The sequence below is a fragment of the Neovison vison genome, chromosome 14 (genome assembly GCF_020171115.1).
Source record: "Neovison vison isolate M4711 chromosome 14, ASM_NN_V1, whole genome shotgun sequence".
Classification (NCBI taxonomy): domain Eukaryota; kingdom Metazoa; phylum Chordata; class Mammalia; order Carnivora; family Mustelidae; genus Neogale; species Neogale vison.
Window position 1 is genome coordinate 1,665,600 of NC_058104.1, and position 12,336 is coordinate 1,677,935.

Genomic DNA, 12,336 nt, shown 5'->3' on the forward strand with positions numbered 1-12,336 from the left:
ACCACCGGTGTGCCTTCTGTCTGTGGGCTTACCTGTTCTGCATTTGCGTAGAGACAGGATTCTACACTGTGTGGCCTTCGGCGTCTGTCTGCTTCCACATGGCTCACACACATGGTAGCGTGCCCACCCCTTTCGTGGCGGCAGTGTGTTCCGTGTGCGTGGAGCTCAGCGGGCGCGTCCGTCTGTAGATGCAGTTGCGGATGCGCTGTCTCTGCGCTCCGGCCGTTGGGAGCGACGTGTGTGCGTCGCTGCACTAGGGCCCGTGCTGTGACGGACATTTCTGTCCAGGTGTTTGCGTGGACACCCGGTTTTCTTTCCCTTGGGCACACACACCCCGGGGTGGCATTGCAGTGCCGTGTTGAGGACGGGTCAGACGGCTGCCCATGGCGGCCCACTGTCTGTGTCCTCCACACCAGCACTTGTGGTTCTCTGTGTCGTGTTTAATCCATGAGCCTCGGAGTTTCTCCGGGCAGTTCCCAGACTGCCTGAAGTTAGGTCAGAGGAAGTTTCTCTTCAGTGAAGCTGTCAGGATCTGAGGGACCCACAGGAACATGAAAAGCGCCCCCGGGAAAGCCTCACTGTGTTCCGAAAGGACTGGGGGTTGCCCAGGAAGTCTGTCTCGTGGCTGTCCTGTGACGGGATCCCCGTGAGCTGCCCCACTGCCGGTTCATATGAAAGCAGTCCGTGTTCTTTCTGGCTGGCACGTGTGGCCTGCATGCCGGCTTCACTAAAGCATCCCAGACCAGGTGACTGGGTCTCAGTGACACGGAGCAGTGTGTGCTCTGCCGGCCCTCAGAGTGGCCGAAATGACATGCAGCGCAGGGGACACCTGTAAGATGGGGAATCGTTCCACGTCTCGAGATGCTTTTCTCTGGAGAGAAAACCACATTCACTGTGAGCGGCTCGAAACCGCAGTGACGCCAGGGCAGAGCCCCTTGGAGTGAGGCTCGGTCTTTAAAACTGGCCCCCGCGCTGCTTGAGACAGCAGCATGCAGGGGTTAGCAGGGGCTGTCCCGGGCCTGCCGTTCCACGTGGAGACCTTTACTTTGTCATTTTGGCCTTTGCACAGTGTAAATAATGTCAGGTGTGACTGACAAAACTGCGTACTGCGCACAGCCACCAAGAGAGCTCCAGTAAGTAAGAAACAAAACCCCCAAATCACGATGAACGCTGTTGGCCTGTGAGCCCTGACAGTCCCTGCGGGATGGACAGTGAGAAGCAGCCATGGGTCTGCCCTGCAGGCAGGTCCTGGTCGCCGCGGGACAGTGCGGGGGAGCCGACTGGGTGCCACCTCTGGACACTGCCGTCCAGAAAACAAGCGGCTTCTGGAGCTGCGAGCAGACTTAGGATAATGGCGAGGCCGGAAGCAGTGCGGGCATCCAGTAGTTGGGCCGCTGAGACAAGGGGAGTCATCACACTGGTGTGGCCCGTGGCTGGCAGGGGTGAGGCGTGGGGGCCCGGCCCGAGCCTGGAGGAGGACGGGTGGATCGCTGCGCCGGGAAGCAACACAGTTCGGGACCTCACACAGCAGAGGCCGTGACGTTGAAGAGCAGGAGGAATTTTAAATGATGTAAAGCATTGGTATTTTTAGGGGAGAAAGTTATTTTGTATTTTTTAATAGTCATGAAAACATACATATATACTTTAATACTTTGAAAAGTTTTTTTTTGAGATTTTATTTATTTATTTGATGGAGAAAGAGATCACAAGTGGGAAGAGAGAGAGGGGGAAGCAGGCTCCCCGCTGAGCAAGGAGCCCGATGTGGGGCTCGATTCCAGGACCCCGAGATCATGACCTGAGCCGAAGGCAGAGGCTTTAACCCACTGAGCCCCCCAGGTGCCCTACTTTAAAGAGTTTTAAACAAACCGCCCACTAGTGACAGTAATAGTCTGACCACCTTCGTACACCCATCTCTGATGTCCCCCGGCTGTCACCGGCCCGCCCTGGCTTCTCCCCTGCCCTGTTGTTCAGGCGTTTTGGGCAAGCCCCGCAGCTCATGTCTGTTCAGTTCTGCGTACTGTGGGTGGCTTCTCTATCAACTGGGAACGTTGGTGTTACACCGTGGCACCTTTTCACCCCCGATAAAGTTCGCTGTGATTTGGTATCAGCTAGTTCCTGGTGGCCATAGTTTTGGCCGCTGGCCTGTCTGGGCCAGGATGAAAACCTCGCCCTCACGAGTGTGTGGGCTGTGTCTGTGGGTCTCTGCCAGTCTAGGACCCCCCTCCCGCTCCGGCCCGTTGGTGGTCCATGTTGGGGTCCATCTCATCGTGCTTGCTCTGTGTGTGCGTGTTGCCTACAAATTGGACGTCTGCTCTGGAGGCCTCGTTCTGTTTCAGTGCACTTTTTGGGAGCGAGAAAGTCTCACAGGCGATACCCTAAATCTCCTGCTGTTTCACATCACCTATGGGGCAAATGCGGCGTTTCTGAGTTTCCCCTCAGGGCCGGCATGTCCTCGGTGGTCCCTCTGTCCCTGTGGCCAGAGTGAGCTTTGGGCTCTGCAGGCACCTGTGTCTGTGGTGTCTGGCGTGTGGAGGCAGGGCACCCTTTCAGTGCGGGTCTTGCCTGGGTGCATACCCCGCTGCATGCCTGGGAATGTGGACGTCATGGGCTCAGGCGTCTGACTTAAAACGCTGTGGTGGCCCGCCAATGGAACCTGGAGCATAGGGTCAGGCTCTCCCGTGTGACTCGGTGGCTCAGGAGGGGAATAGCCAGGTGCATGGGATCGTTCCTCCCCTGTTTGCTGCCGGGACTGCCTGTGCAGACTCCTCTGCAAGTGTGTTTTGTCGGGAAAGCTGTGGCACGTGTACCAGGCCCTGTAGTTCCAGCGTCTCGTCGGGGCGTTGCTGGGAGCCATGCTGGAGGGGCAGGGCTGCTGCCGGGTGCTGGGCATGGCGTGACGGCAGTGTTGAGTCCTGTCCCCCGCATGGGTGCAGATTCTGTCTGTGAGTGTGACATCTGCTGGGAGCTCAGAAAATCTCTCTAAGTCTGGGTGACGAAGGTGTTTACCCTGTCTGGTGCAGGGTTTGGTCCAAAGGGCTGGCTGTGGACACCTCGCTGGGGGGGCCCTGCCTGCCAGATAAACAGGAGGGGAGGCACCCGGGGGTTTAATCAGCGGTACCAGCGTCCCTCTCCCTTTTCCCACCTCCGCCCCTGGGATGACTCAGCAGCCCTCGCGGCCTCCTGAACCACTGAGTCACGGCTTCGCCGCTATCTGCTCTGTGGTGCATCTTCAGAGACCGTCCAGCTGCCTGCCCCACCCTGGCCCGGGCGGGTGTGGCGGCCTGGCCTCCCTGCCCGTCTGATAGGTTCTGGAGCTGGCGCAGGGGTGCCAAGGGAGCCTGCTGGCTTCGGTTAGCCATGTTCCTGCTGGGAAGAGCCTCTTCCCGTGAGGACAGTGTGTCCAGCAGACGGGGGGCCTGGAGCTTCTGTGTCCCGAGCTCCGTGTCCCTTTTGTAGTGGGTCCGTGTGGTTGAGTTCTCAGGAGGCCTGGTCCTGCCCACCAGCAGTGGCTGCGCATGGGTGACCCCAAGAACTCTCGGGTTTGTGCCCTGCAGGGGCTCTGTCGGGCTAACTGCTGGAGGAGGTGCCACTGTGGAGCATCTCCAGCTGGAGCCTGGGGTCCCACTGCGGGCAGGTGGTGGGATCTGTGCCCTCCGCTGCCCCGGCCCCTGGTGGGCTGCCCTGGTCCTGTCTGCATGGCCCTGCTGTGGTGCCCTGCCGTGCCTCTGCTGGTGGCACATGCTGGGGGCCCCATGGAGCCGTCTCCATGTTGCCTCTTGGGCAGCCATTCCCCAGCCAGGACACTGCTCACAGCGGTGTTGCTGTGACAGACCCCAGAGGGGACACAGGCCCGGGGACAGCAGTGGCCCCTGGAGAGGACCATGTGGAGTTGAGCGGGTTCCTTCACACCCTGTGGCCAGTGCGCCCGGTGTGCCCCTCAGTGTGCGTGCCGCCTCCGAGCCCCTGCCCTCCCCCGCAGGCCAACGCGGACCCATCGGTCATCAACTGCCTGCACACGCTGTCCCGGCGCATCGCCACCGTGCTGCAGCATGAGGAGCGCCGCTGCCAGTACCTCACACGGGAGGCCAAGCTGATCCTGGCGCTGCAGGACGAGGTGTCCGCCGTGGCTGACGGTGAGTGCCGCGGGGCGTCGGCGTGCGCGGGCCCACACGCAGGCACTGGGGCTCCTGGGACCGTCTGCAGGTTGTCCCCGGGCGCTCGGGAGGGTGCCCCATGGGACACAGCTGCATCACAGCCCTGAACTGACCCCGGAAGTGGATTTCCCGGCCTGATCCGCACCCCACAGCACCTGGCGGCTGGTGCACACACCGGGGACTGGCCCAGGGGCCAGTGGGAACGCGGGGCTGGTGAAGCGGGCGCTTTCCCGTTCTCGGCTTCCCGCGAGCTGAGGGAGGACCCGACGGAGTCACCAGCTGACCGGTTACTGGCTGCTGCGTGGACTTGGGCATCCCCAAACCACCTGTGAGCACAGGAGCACCGCCTGCCGCCCCCACACCTCCATCTCAGCTCAGGGCTCTGCAGCCGAAGGAGGCCGGATGCAGGTCTGAGGGTGAGCCCAGTCTGGCCGTGGCCAGACGTCAGAGTAGCAGTCTGGTGCGCTGTCAATGAGAACTTGCTTTTTCCCTTGACAGCTGTCAGAATGTTAAGTGTGTTTTGGTCAGTTGTGTATTGATTAATAACAATCTACAAGTTTTATTTAAAAAAATTCTCTTTAGAATCTGTGACTTCATCACAGAAGAAATTTTTTAAAGATTTCATTTATTTGAGAGAGAGAAAGAGCACAAGCAGGGGGAGCAGCAGAGGCAGAGGGAGAGGCAAGCTCCCCACTGAGCAGGGAGCCCAATGTGGGACTCCATCCCAGGACCCGGGGATCTGACCCAAACAGAAGGCAGACGCCCAACGACCAAGCCCCTGGGAGCCCCTACCACAAGAAATGTTTAAAAATTCAATTAACTACATATTTTAAGGTATTAATGATAAAGGGCTAAGAAAAGACTTTTTTTTTTTAAGGTTTTATTTATTTGACACAGAGAAGGACCGCGAGAGAGGGAACATAAGCAGGGGGAGTGGGAGGCTTCCCACCGGGCAGGAAGCCCGATGCAGGGCTCGATGCCAGGACCCCAGGATCACAACCTGACCTGAAGGCAGATGCTTAACGACTGAGCTCCCTGGGTGCCCCTAATGAAAGACTTTGGATCCTAAAAATAAATGGCCCTGGTGTGAGTGAGTGGGATGAGGCCTGGAAGGAGCGGCTCAGCAGGTAGAGGGCATCTTGGGGGTCTGTGCTCTGGGGCCATCGGTGAACTCGCTGCGGGGCCAGGGGCCCCAGTGCTAAAATCTAACACATGACCCATCTCAAGGCCATTGAACAAATCAGCCAAAGTCTCATCTTCATTCAAATAGGTGCACAGATTTTATAAAATACAGTGCGGGGTTCCCTGATGTTGGGTTCAAAATGACTTGAAATTGGGGCGCCTGGGTGACTCAGTCGGTTAGCATCTGCCTTCAGCTCAGGGTATGGTCACAGGGTCCTGGGATCGAGCCCAACATCGGGCTCCCTGCTCAGCGGGGAGCCTGCTTCCTCTCTCGCTCTGCTTGTGTTCTGTCTCTCACTCACTGTGTCAAATAAGTACATAAAACTGTACAAAAATAAATCAAAAAAGAAAACCTAGTTCAAATTTATATTCAGTTAAATTTTAAGATTTATTTATTTGAGAAAGAGCACGTGAGTGTGGGGGGTGAGGGGCAGAGGGAGAGCGAGAATCTTGAGCAGACGCCCCACGCAGTGTGGGGCTCGATCTCACGACCCCGAGATCATGATCTGAGCCAAAACCAAGAGTCAGACTTTGGACCCACTGAGCCAAAAAGTCGCCCAGTTAACCTTGTTCTTATAGGTATTTTCCGTTCTAGCCTCACATATTTCCTGGCTTCGGAGGCTCTAAACTCTCTGTGTTCTGATCGTTGCAGCGAGTGATGGTCCTCAGTCCCCGTTTCATCATATCCTGCCCAAGTGCAAGCTGGCCAGGGACCTCAAGGAGGCTTACGACAGGTGAGGCGGGCAGGGGGTGTGCCGGGGCACCTGCCGTGGCCCTTGTTGCCTGTTCTCCTGTGGTGCCACTGTGATGGGGGTGGGCACGGACTGGCAGCGCTGGCCCCCTCAGCCCCCGGACTGAACCTAAAGTCACCGTATCACGGTGCCAGGTTTGGGGTCTGCCTCCTGAGGTGGGTGTCATGTCATCACTTTGCTGAGGAGGAGGCTGAGGCTCCGAGGGCGCCCTGGACGCCGCAGGACTTGGGATCTGCATGTGGGAAGGCGCAGGTGCTGTGGACACAGCAGAGCCGCACGGTTTTCCCCATAGTATTGGTGTCCGCAGCCGGGAACTTCTTTTCCCAGTGTGTCCACTGGTCCCTGACCCTGGGTCTGCAGTGCGGCTGGGAGGTGGGGGCCGTGGGCGGGGGTGGGGCATGGGTCCCTGCACACTGTGCCCGCCGCCCTGCCCCAGGACTATTGCTTCCCGAGGGGTCGCTGCCCAGCCAGCGGTGCAGGATGCTCTGGGCCTTGTCCTTGCACACCGCCCCGTGCCCACCCCTGGCCTTCTCGGGCCTTCATCCCATCAGTGGGCCCCGTGCTCCCCACTGGAGTGGGCTGGGCCTAAGAGCTGTGGCTGCAACAGCACACGTCGTCTAAGCCCAGAAAGGGCGGCTTCTCGAGGACCCTTTTCTGTGTTAGTCGTTTTCCTGATCTCACCAACCGTACACGCTTGTTATCGATATTTAGGAAATCTAGAAGAGTGTCGAGAAAATAAAGCCCATCTCTAGTCCCATACCTGGGATTGTTGTTAGGAGCATTTGGGAAATTTCCGTTCTTTTTGCTGTTTTAACGGAAGGTTTTGAAAAGGTCACGCATCCCTCATCTGAAATCAGTGTTGAGTTTGTTCCCCGATGTCCCTCCACCGGGCTCCGTACAGCCCCGGCGGCAGGTGCGTCCTAGCCCCAGGCCACGAGCCAGCCGCCCAGGTGGGCTGGAGGCCACGCAGGCGAGCATTGGCCACCTCTGCCCCCCACGCTGCGCGTGCACACCGTCCCTGCCCTCTCCGCTCAGCGGTGTGGCCTCCACCCGCTGAACTTGTATGTAAGGACTTCTCCGTTGCTGCCGCCAGTTAGCCAGCCCTTGCCTGGGCCCTCAGTTGCTGCAGCCTCTGAGCCTCGGGGGCCCTAAGACCTGCGCCTGCTGCGCACGTGAGGTTGTGTGTGTGTTCCTGACAGCGCGCCCTGTGACATGGTGCACGGGCCTGGGGGGCCTGCACCACGGGCCACACCCCACTGGCAGCACAGGAGACCCCCCCCCTTCCTCTGGCTGTGCCTGCCCAGGGTCTCGGTGAGCATGTGTGTCCACAGCCGTGTCCGGCCGCTGCCCTGTGCGTCCCCCTCTCCTATCCAGAGCCTTCTCAGACCCTGTCCGCTGCTGTAAGAGGAAGGGTGTCTTTGCCCCGGATGCAGAGCTGTCCTCTGCAACGGAAGTTGTGGCCCGTGTTCCCTCGTCCTGACCTCGGTGGTGGTGGGGGGTCGGCATGGGCACTCCCGTCCCGTGGTCCCGCCCGTTTCTCCCACGGTGTTGCTCAAGACCACGTTGAAGTCTGCTGTCCTCCGGTTTTGGGTTGGCTGGTGCTTCCTGGGCGCCATCTGGTGCCCGGCCTCCCTCCACGAGGGTGGGATGAGAAGCGGCGCTCAGCCTGCCCTGGAGATAAACGCCAGACCGGAGCCAGGCTTGCCGCGTCGAAGGAAGGAGTGGAGCGTGACTCCTTGGGTTTGAGCTGCAGGGTTGGAGGCCGTGAGGTCCGGGGCGCTTGGCCCACCTGCCGCCTGGACTCGAGGCAGCCCAGCGCCCCAGTGGGTCCTGGATTGAGGGAGGCCAGGGAGCCACGTTTCAGGGAAGAAATGGCGCCTGGGGCTCACTGTTGCGCCCCCGGCTGCTTCCTTCAGCCCAGGCGTCCTGGTGTGAGTGTTCAGGATCCTATTTCCTCCGGGTGAAGCCCCTGCCTGCCCTTTCCTATTCCCAGACCCCACCCTGCCCACTGGTGGGTCCTGGGGCCCACCTCCGTAAGCCAGCAGCAGCGTCCCTCTGGTCGGGCGCCCAGGGACAGCGGGGTCCTCTCCCGCACCCTGTCCCAGCCTGCCGGTAGCAGTGGCTCTGTGACGGCCCACAGCCCTGGCCTGGGGCCTTCCCTGTCCCTTGAGGTCTGGCCTGGCCCGCTGCTGCAGGGGGCTTAGCTTGGAGCTGAGAGAGGGCGCCGTGTGTTTACGGAGTGACCCAGCGGCACAGAGCCGCTTCTCCCTGGGGCAGCGTTCCAGTGGGGCTGCGAGGGTTTTGTCCGAGCAGAGGTGAGACCCGGAGCTGCGAGGTGTGGGGGTAGGAGATCCGGGTGAGACATCAAAGGAGCTGGATTGGCTTCCTTTTTTTTTTTTTTTTTTCAATTTATTTATTTTCAGAAAAACATTATTCATTATTTTTTCACCACACCCAGTGCTCCATGCAAGCCGTGCCCTCTATAATACCCACCACCTGGTACCCCAACCTCCCACCCCCCCGCCACTTCAAACCCCTCAGATTGTTTTTCAGAGTCCATAGTCTCTCATGGTTCACCTTCCCTTCCAATTTACCCAAATTCCCTACTCCTCTCTAACGCCCCTTGTCCTCCATGCTATTTGTTATGCTCCACAAATAAGTGAAACCATATGATAATTGACTCTCTCTGCTTGACTTATTTCACTCAGCATAATATCTTCCAGTCCCGTCCATGTTGCTACAAAAGTTGGGTATTCATCCTTTCTGATGGAGGCATAATACTCCGTAGTGTATATGGATCACATCTTCCTTATCCATTCATCCGTTGAAGGGCATCTTGGTTCCTTCCACAGTTTGGCGACCGTGGCCATTGCTGCTATAAACATTGGGTACAGATGGCCCTTCTTTTCACTACATCTGTGTCTTTGGGGTAAATACCCAGGAGTGCAATTGCAGGGTCATAGGGAAGCTCTATTTTTAATTTCTTGAGGAATCTCCACACTGTTCTCCAAAGAGGCTGCACCAACTTGCATTCCCACCAACAGTGTAAGAGGGTTCCCCTTTCTCCACATCCCCTCCAACACATGTTGTTTCCTGTTTTGTTAATTTTGGCCACTCTGGATTGGCTTCTTTTTTTAAAATTTCATTTGTTAATTTGTCAGAGAGAGAGCACAAGCAGGGGGAGCCGCAGAGGCAGAGGGAGAAGCAGGGAGCCTGACCCAGGACTCGACCCCAGTAGACACTTAGGCACCTGAGCCCGCCCAGCCTCCTGGGATGTGCTGCTTCACGTAAAACCCATGGCTGTGGCGTGGCTGATTGGCCTGGTGGCCTCGTGGCCCAGGACCTGAGTGTCTGTGAGGAGGGGCCGGCAGCATGAATCCCTTGGGAGCCTGCCCTGACTCTTGTGGCATCTGTGTCCCCCGTGGGGCTTGGTGACCTCAGTGACTGCCCCATGCCTCTGTGTGACCGTCAGGTTGTGTCTCCCGTGAAGTCAGGGGATGTTCCTGCACTTCCTGTAACAAACCCTGAGGCTGGCCCTCCTGGCTGGTGGCCCACCGGTGGTCGAGGGAACGAGTGCGCAGCAGTCACAGTATTGTGGGCCGCGGCTTGACAGTGTGTGCTGACTGGTTTTCAGAGGTAGCGGGGCCTGTGGTGGGGCTGGGAGGCTCGGAGCTCGGGGGGCAGCCCAGGGCCAGTCTGGGCAGGTGGCCTTGGGAACTCTGTGCTGGTTCATTGCTGCCTCCCACTGCCGCCTGCTCAGAGCCGTGATGCACCAGAGACACCTCCACCAGCATCCTGGGAAGGCTAGTCTCTTCTTCCACAAATTGCACTTCTGTAAACCTTTGAGCCCACTCGGACCTCTTGAATGTGTACGTGTCCCTGCTGCATTAGCAGGAAGGCTGGCTGTGTGTGGGACCAGAGTGTCGGTGGGCACTGGGTGGCAGGGAGAAGGGTGACCGGGAGACCAGAGAGGGAGGTCTTGGCTCTCAGCTCAAGGGTTAGGAGCTGAAGTTGTTTCTGCGAGGGTGGGAGGAGAGGGTAACGGAGTAAGGGCCGCACGCCACCTTCCGTCTGGGGCAGGAGATATAAGGGCGTGTCTTCAAGGCCAGGTGTCGCCTCCTGTGCAGTCATCGCCTTGAGACCCGAGCGTTATCTCCTGTGGCAGATGGTCTGGGCGACCCTGTGTGGCCCAGAGCCGTGTGGCAGGCAGGATAAGCCTCACGCGGGGTCAGCGCTCTTCGGACAGTGTTTCCAGACGAGACACAACTGCCATGCAGACAGAAGTACAGAGCGGGAGCCGTGTGGGCGCCAGACCCCTGCTCCGCACCTGCTATGGCGTAGGGAACTACCCCGTGATGCCGCAGGGACGTTGTTCGGTGACAGGCGGCAACGGCACACACGGGGCTGGGCGCCGCGTAACGTGGGCAACAGACAGCAGCTGCGTGTCAGCTGCTGTGTGGTGCCGACAGATACACACACCAGACGTAGCCTCCCAGGTTTTCAGAGGGGGCGCCCTCCTTCCGCAGGGTCAGAGAAACGGGCCGCACTTCCGAGACAGAGACGCAGCCTTTTCCCCTCCCCTTGGCTCGCCTCTTGGGCAGGGGCACTCCGGGGCTTCCCCTTCCCTTGTGGGTGGGCGTATTGGGCCAGGTCTGCACGTGTGTCTCGGTGTGCAGTGCTCTGTGGGCGCATGTGGCCGGCGGGGGGAGGGGGTGGCGACCAGTGCCTGTGGGCGTGGAGCAAACTGCACGTGAGACCCAGGGAGTGCCGTGCGCGCGTCTCCCCCGCTCCGGGGAGAGGACCCCGTGCCCGCGCGTGCAGTGGCGTTGCCGAGCTCCTGGGGCAGTGGAGCAGCTGCGTGGGAAACAGCAGGAGAGTCAGGGCTGACTCCGGTTCCCGGGTGTGGCCACCACGCCTTTGAGCCTCGGCCTAAGGACTGCCGCTCGGAAGCCGGCCTTTCTGTCCAGATGTCCGGTGGGACGGAGGAGCCTGCCCACATTAGTTTTCAGGCTCGCTCTCCCTGTGGCCCTGCTTTCCTCTCTCTTCACTCTTCGTTTTGTCCGTGGGTGCTGAGAACCTCATCCACCCGGCGGCTCTTGCGTGCTGTGACCTCCGACTTTGTGAGCTGCTGTTTCTCAGGTTTGGTGGCAACTGTCCTCCTGCAGACGCCCTTGCCCAGAGCTTGGTGGGGCTCTGGGGACCGCCATCTCCTACGAACTCCTTAGCTCTCCACTCTTCTGGGCCTTGGTGCAGGATCCTGGGTCTCTTCCGAGAGCGTGACACTCATCAGACCCACTCGTAGCTGTCACCCTGAGGGACTGTGGCGTCCATGGTGACCAAAGCTTTGCCTTCTGGCCTCAGCCCCACCTGCGGCCCCCACCCTCGCAGCCGTGGGTGCTCTGACCCTCCCTCCAGGGATGGCTCGTGGTGCAGACGTCCAGGGAGTGTGGCGTGGGTTCCCTGCTGACTCGGGGCAGGGCCGGTGGAGGGTGTCTGGGAGTCGTGGGGCAGCGGGCAGATTGTGGTGTCGGCAGGAATCCCGAGGGTCGTCGAGGTCACAGATGTGTGTTTTGTTCCCCCCACGGTTTGTTCTCACAAGAAAATGGCTGACACAGATTCTGCTGGCTCTTTGGTGGACCCTGGAGAAGCCTGAGATAGTTGTTCTGCTGCTTGAGGCTTCAGGGATGCGATGGTAGGAACAGCCCGGGGCTGTGGGCAGTGAGGGCCACAGGGCCATCTGCCAGCACCGTGCATTTGTGTGCCCTGAGGGAGGGCTGAGACGGGGCCTTCCTGAGCCCCAGCCCGCCCCACACTTGGCCGGATGTGGACGTCGTGGCCTCTCCGGCCGCTTGGGAATTGCAGAGTGGGGTTGGAATGTGATGGGAAGAAGCGGGCTGGGCCAGGCCAGACCTTGACAGTGGGCACCATCCCTATCTTGTCCACCTGCTGGGGGTTTGGGGAGGACCCATCATGGCACTTTGCCCAAGTAGCCCCTCCTCCTCTGTGTCAGGTCCCAAGTGCTGTGGCACTTGGTTCAGGAGCCGCGCACTGGGCTTGGAGTGCAGTCAGGCTGGCTCCTCACTGGAGGGCTTCAGAAGCCCCTACTGGAAACAACTCCCGTGTGTGGTTCTCGGGGGCAGGGCGAATGGGGCCACATGCCCACTGGGGGGCTGCCAGGAGCCTATTCTCTGCGCGGGGGCTTCCCGAGGGAGTGTCCCCCAGAGTTGGCAGCGTGTGCCTTCCTCTGT

General features: G+C 59.5%; 1 protein-coding gene across 5 annotated transcripts in view; it reads left to right on the forward strand.

Annotated features, from left to right (window-relative positions):
- The window catches only part of NPRL3 (NPR3 like, GATOR1 complex subunit), a 38,449-nt gene that overhangs the window by 15,425 nt on the left and 10,688 nt on the right, over positions 1 to 12,336 (forward strand). For all 5 annotated transcript variants that reach the window (XM_044233748.1, XM_044233751.1, XM_044233747.1 and 2 more), the window contains 2 exons: positions 3,980 to 4,133; positions 5,989 to 6,070. In XM_044233748.1, coding sequence (XP_044089683.1) covers positions 3,980 to 4,133; positions 5,989 to 6,070 — 236 coding nt within the window. The remainder of the gene's footprint in view (positions 1 to 3,979; positions 4,134 to 5,988; positions 6,071 to 12,336) is intronic.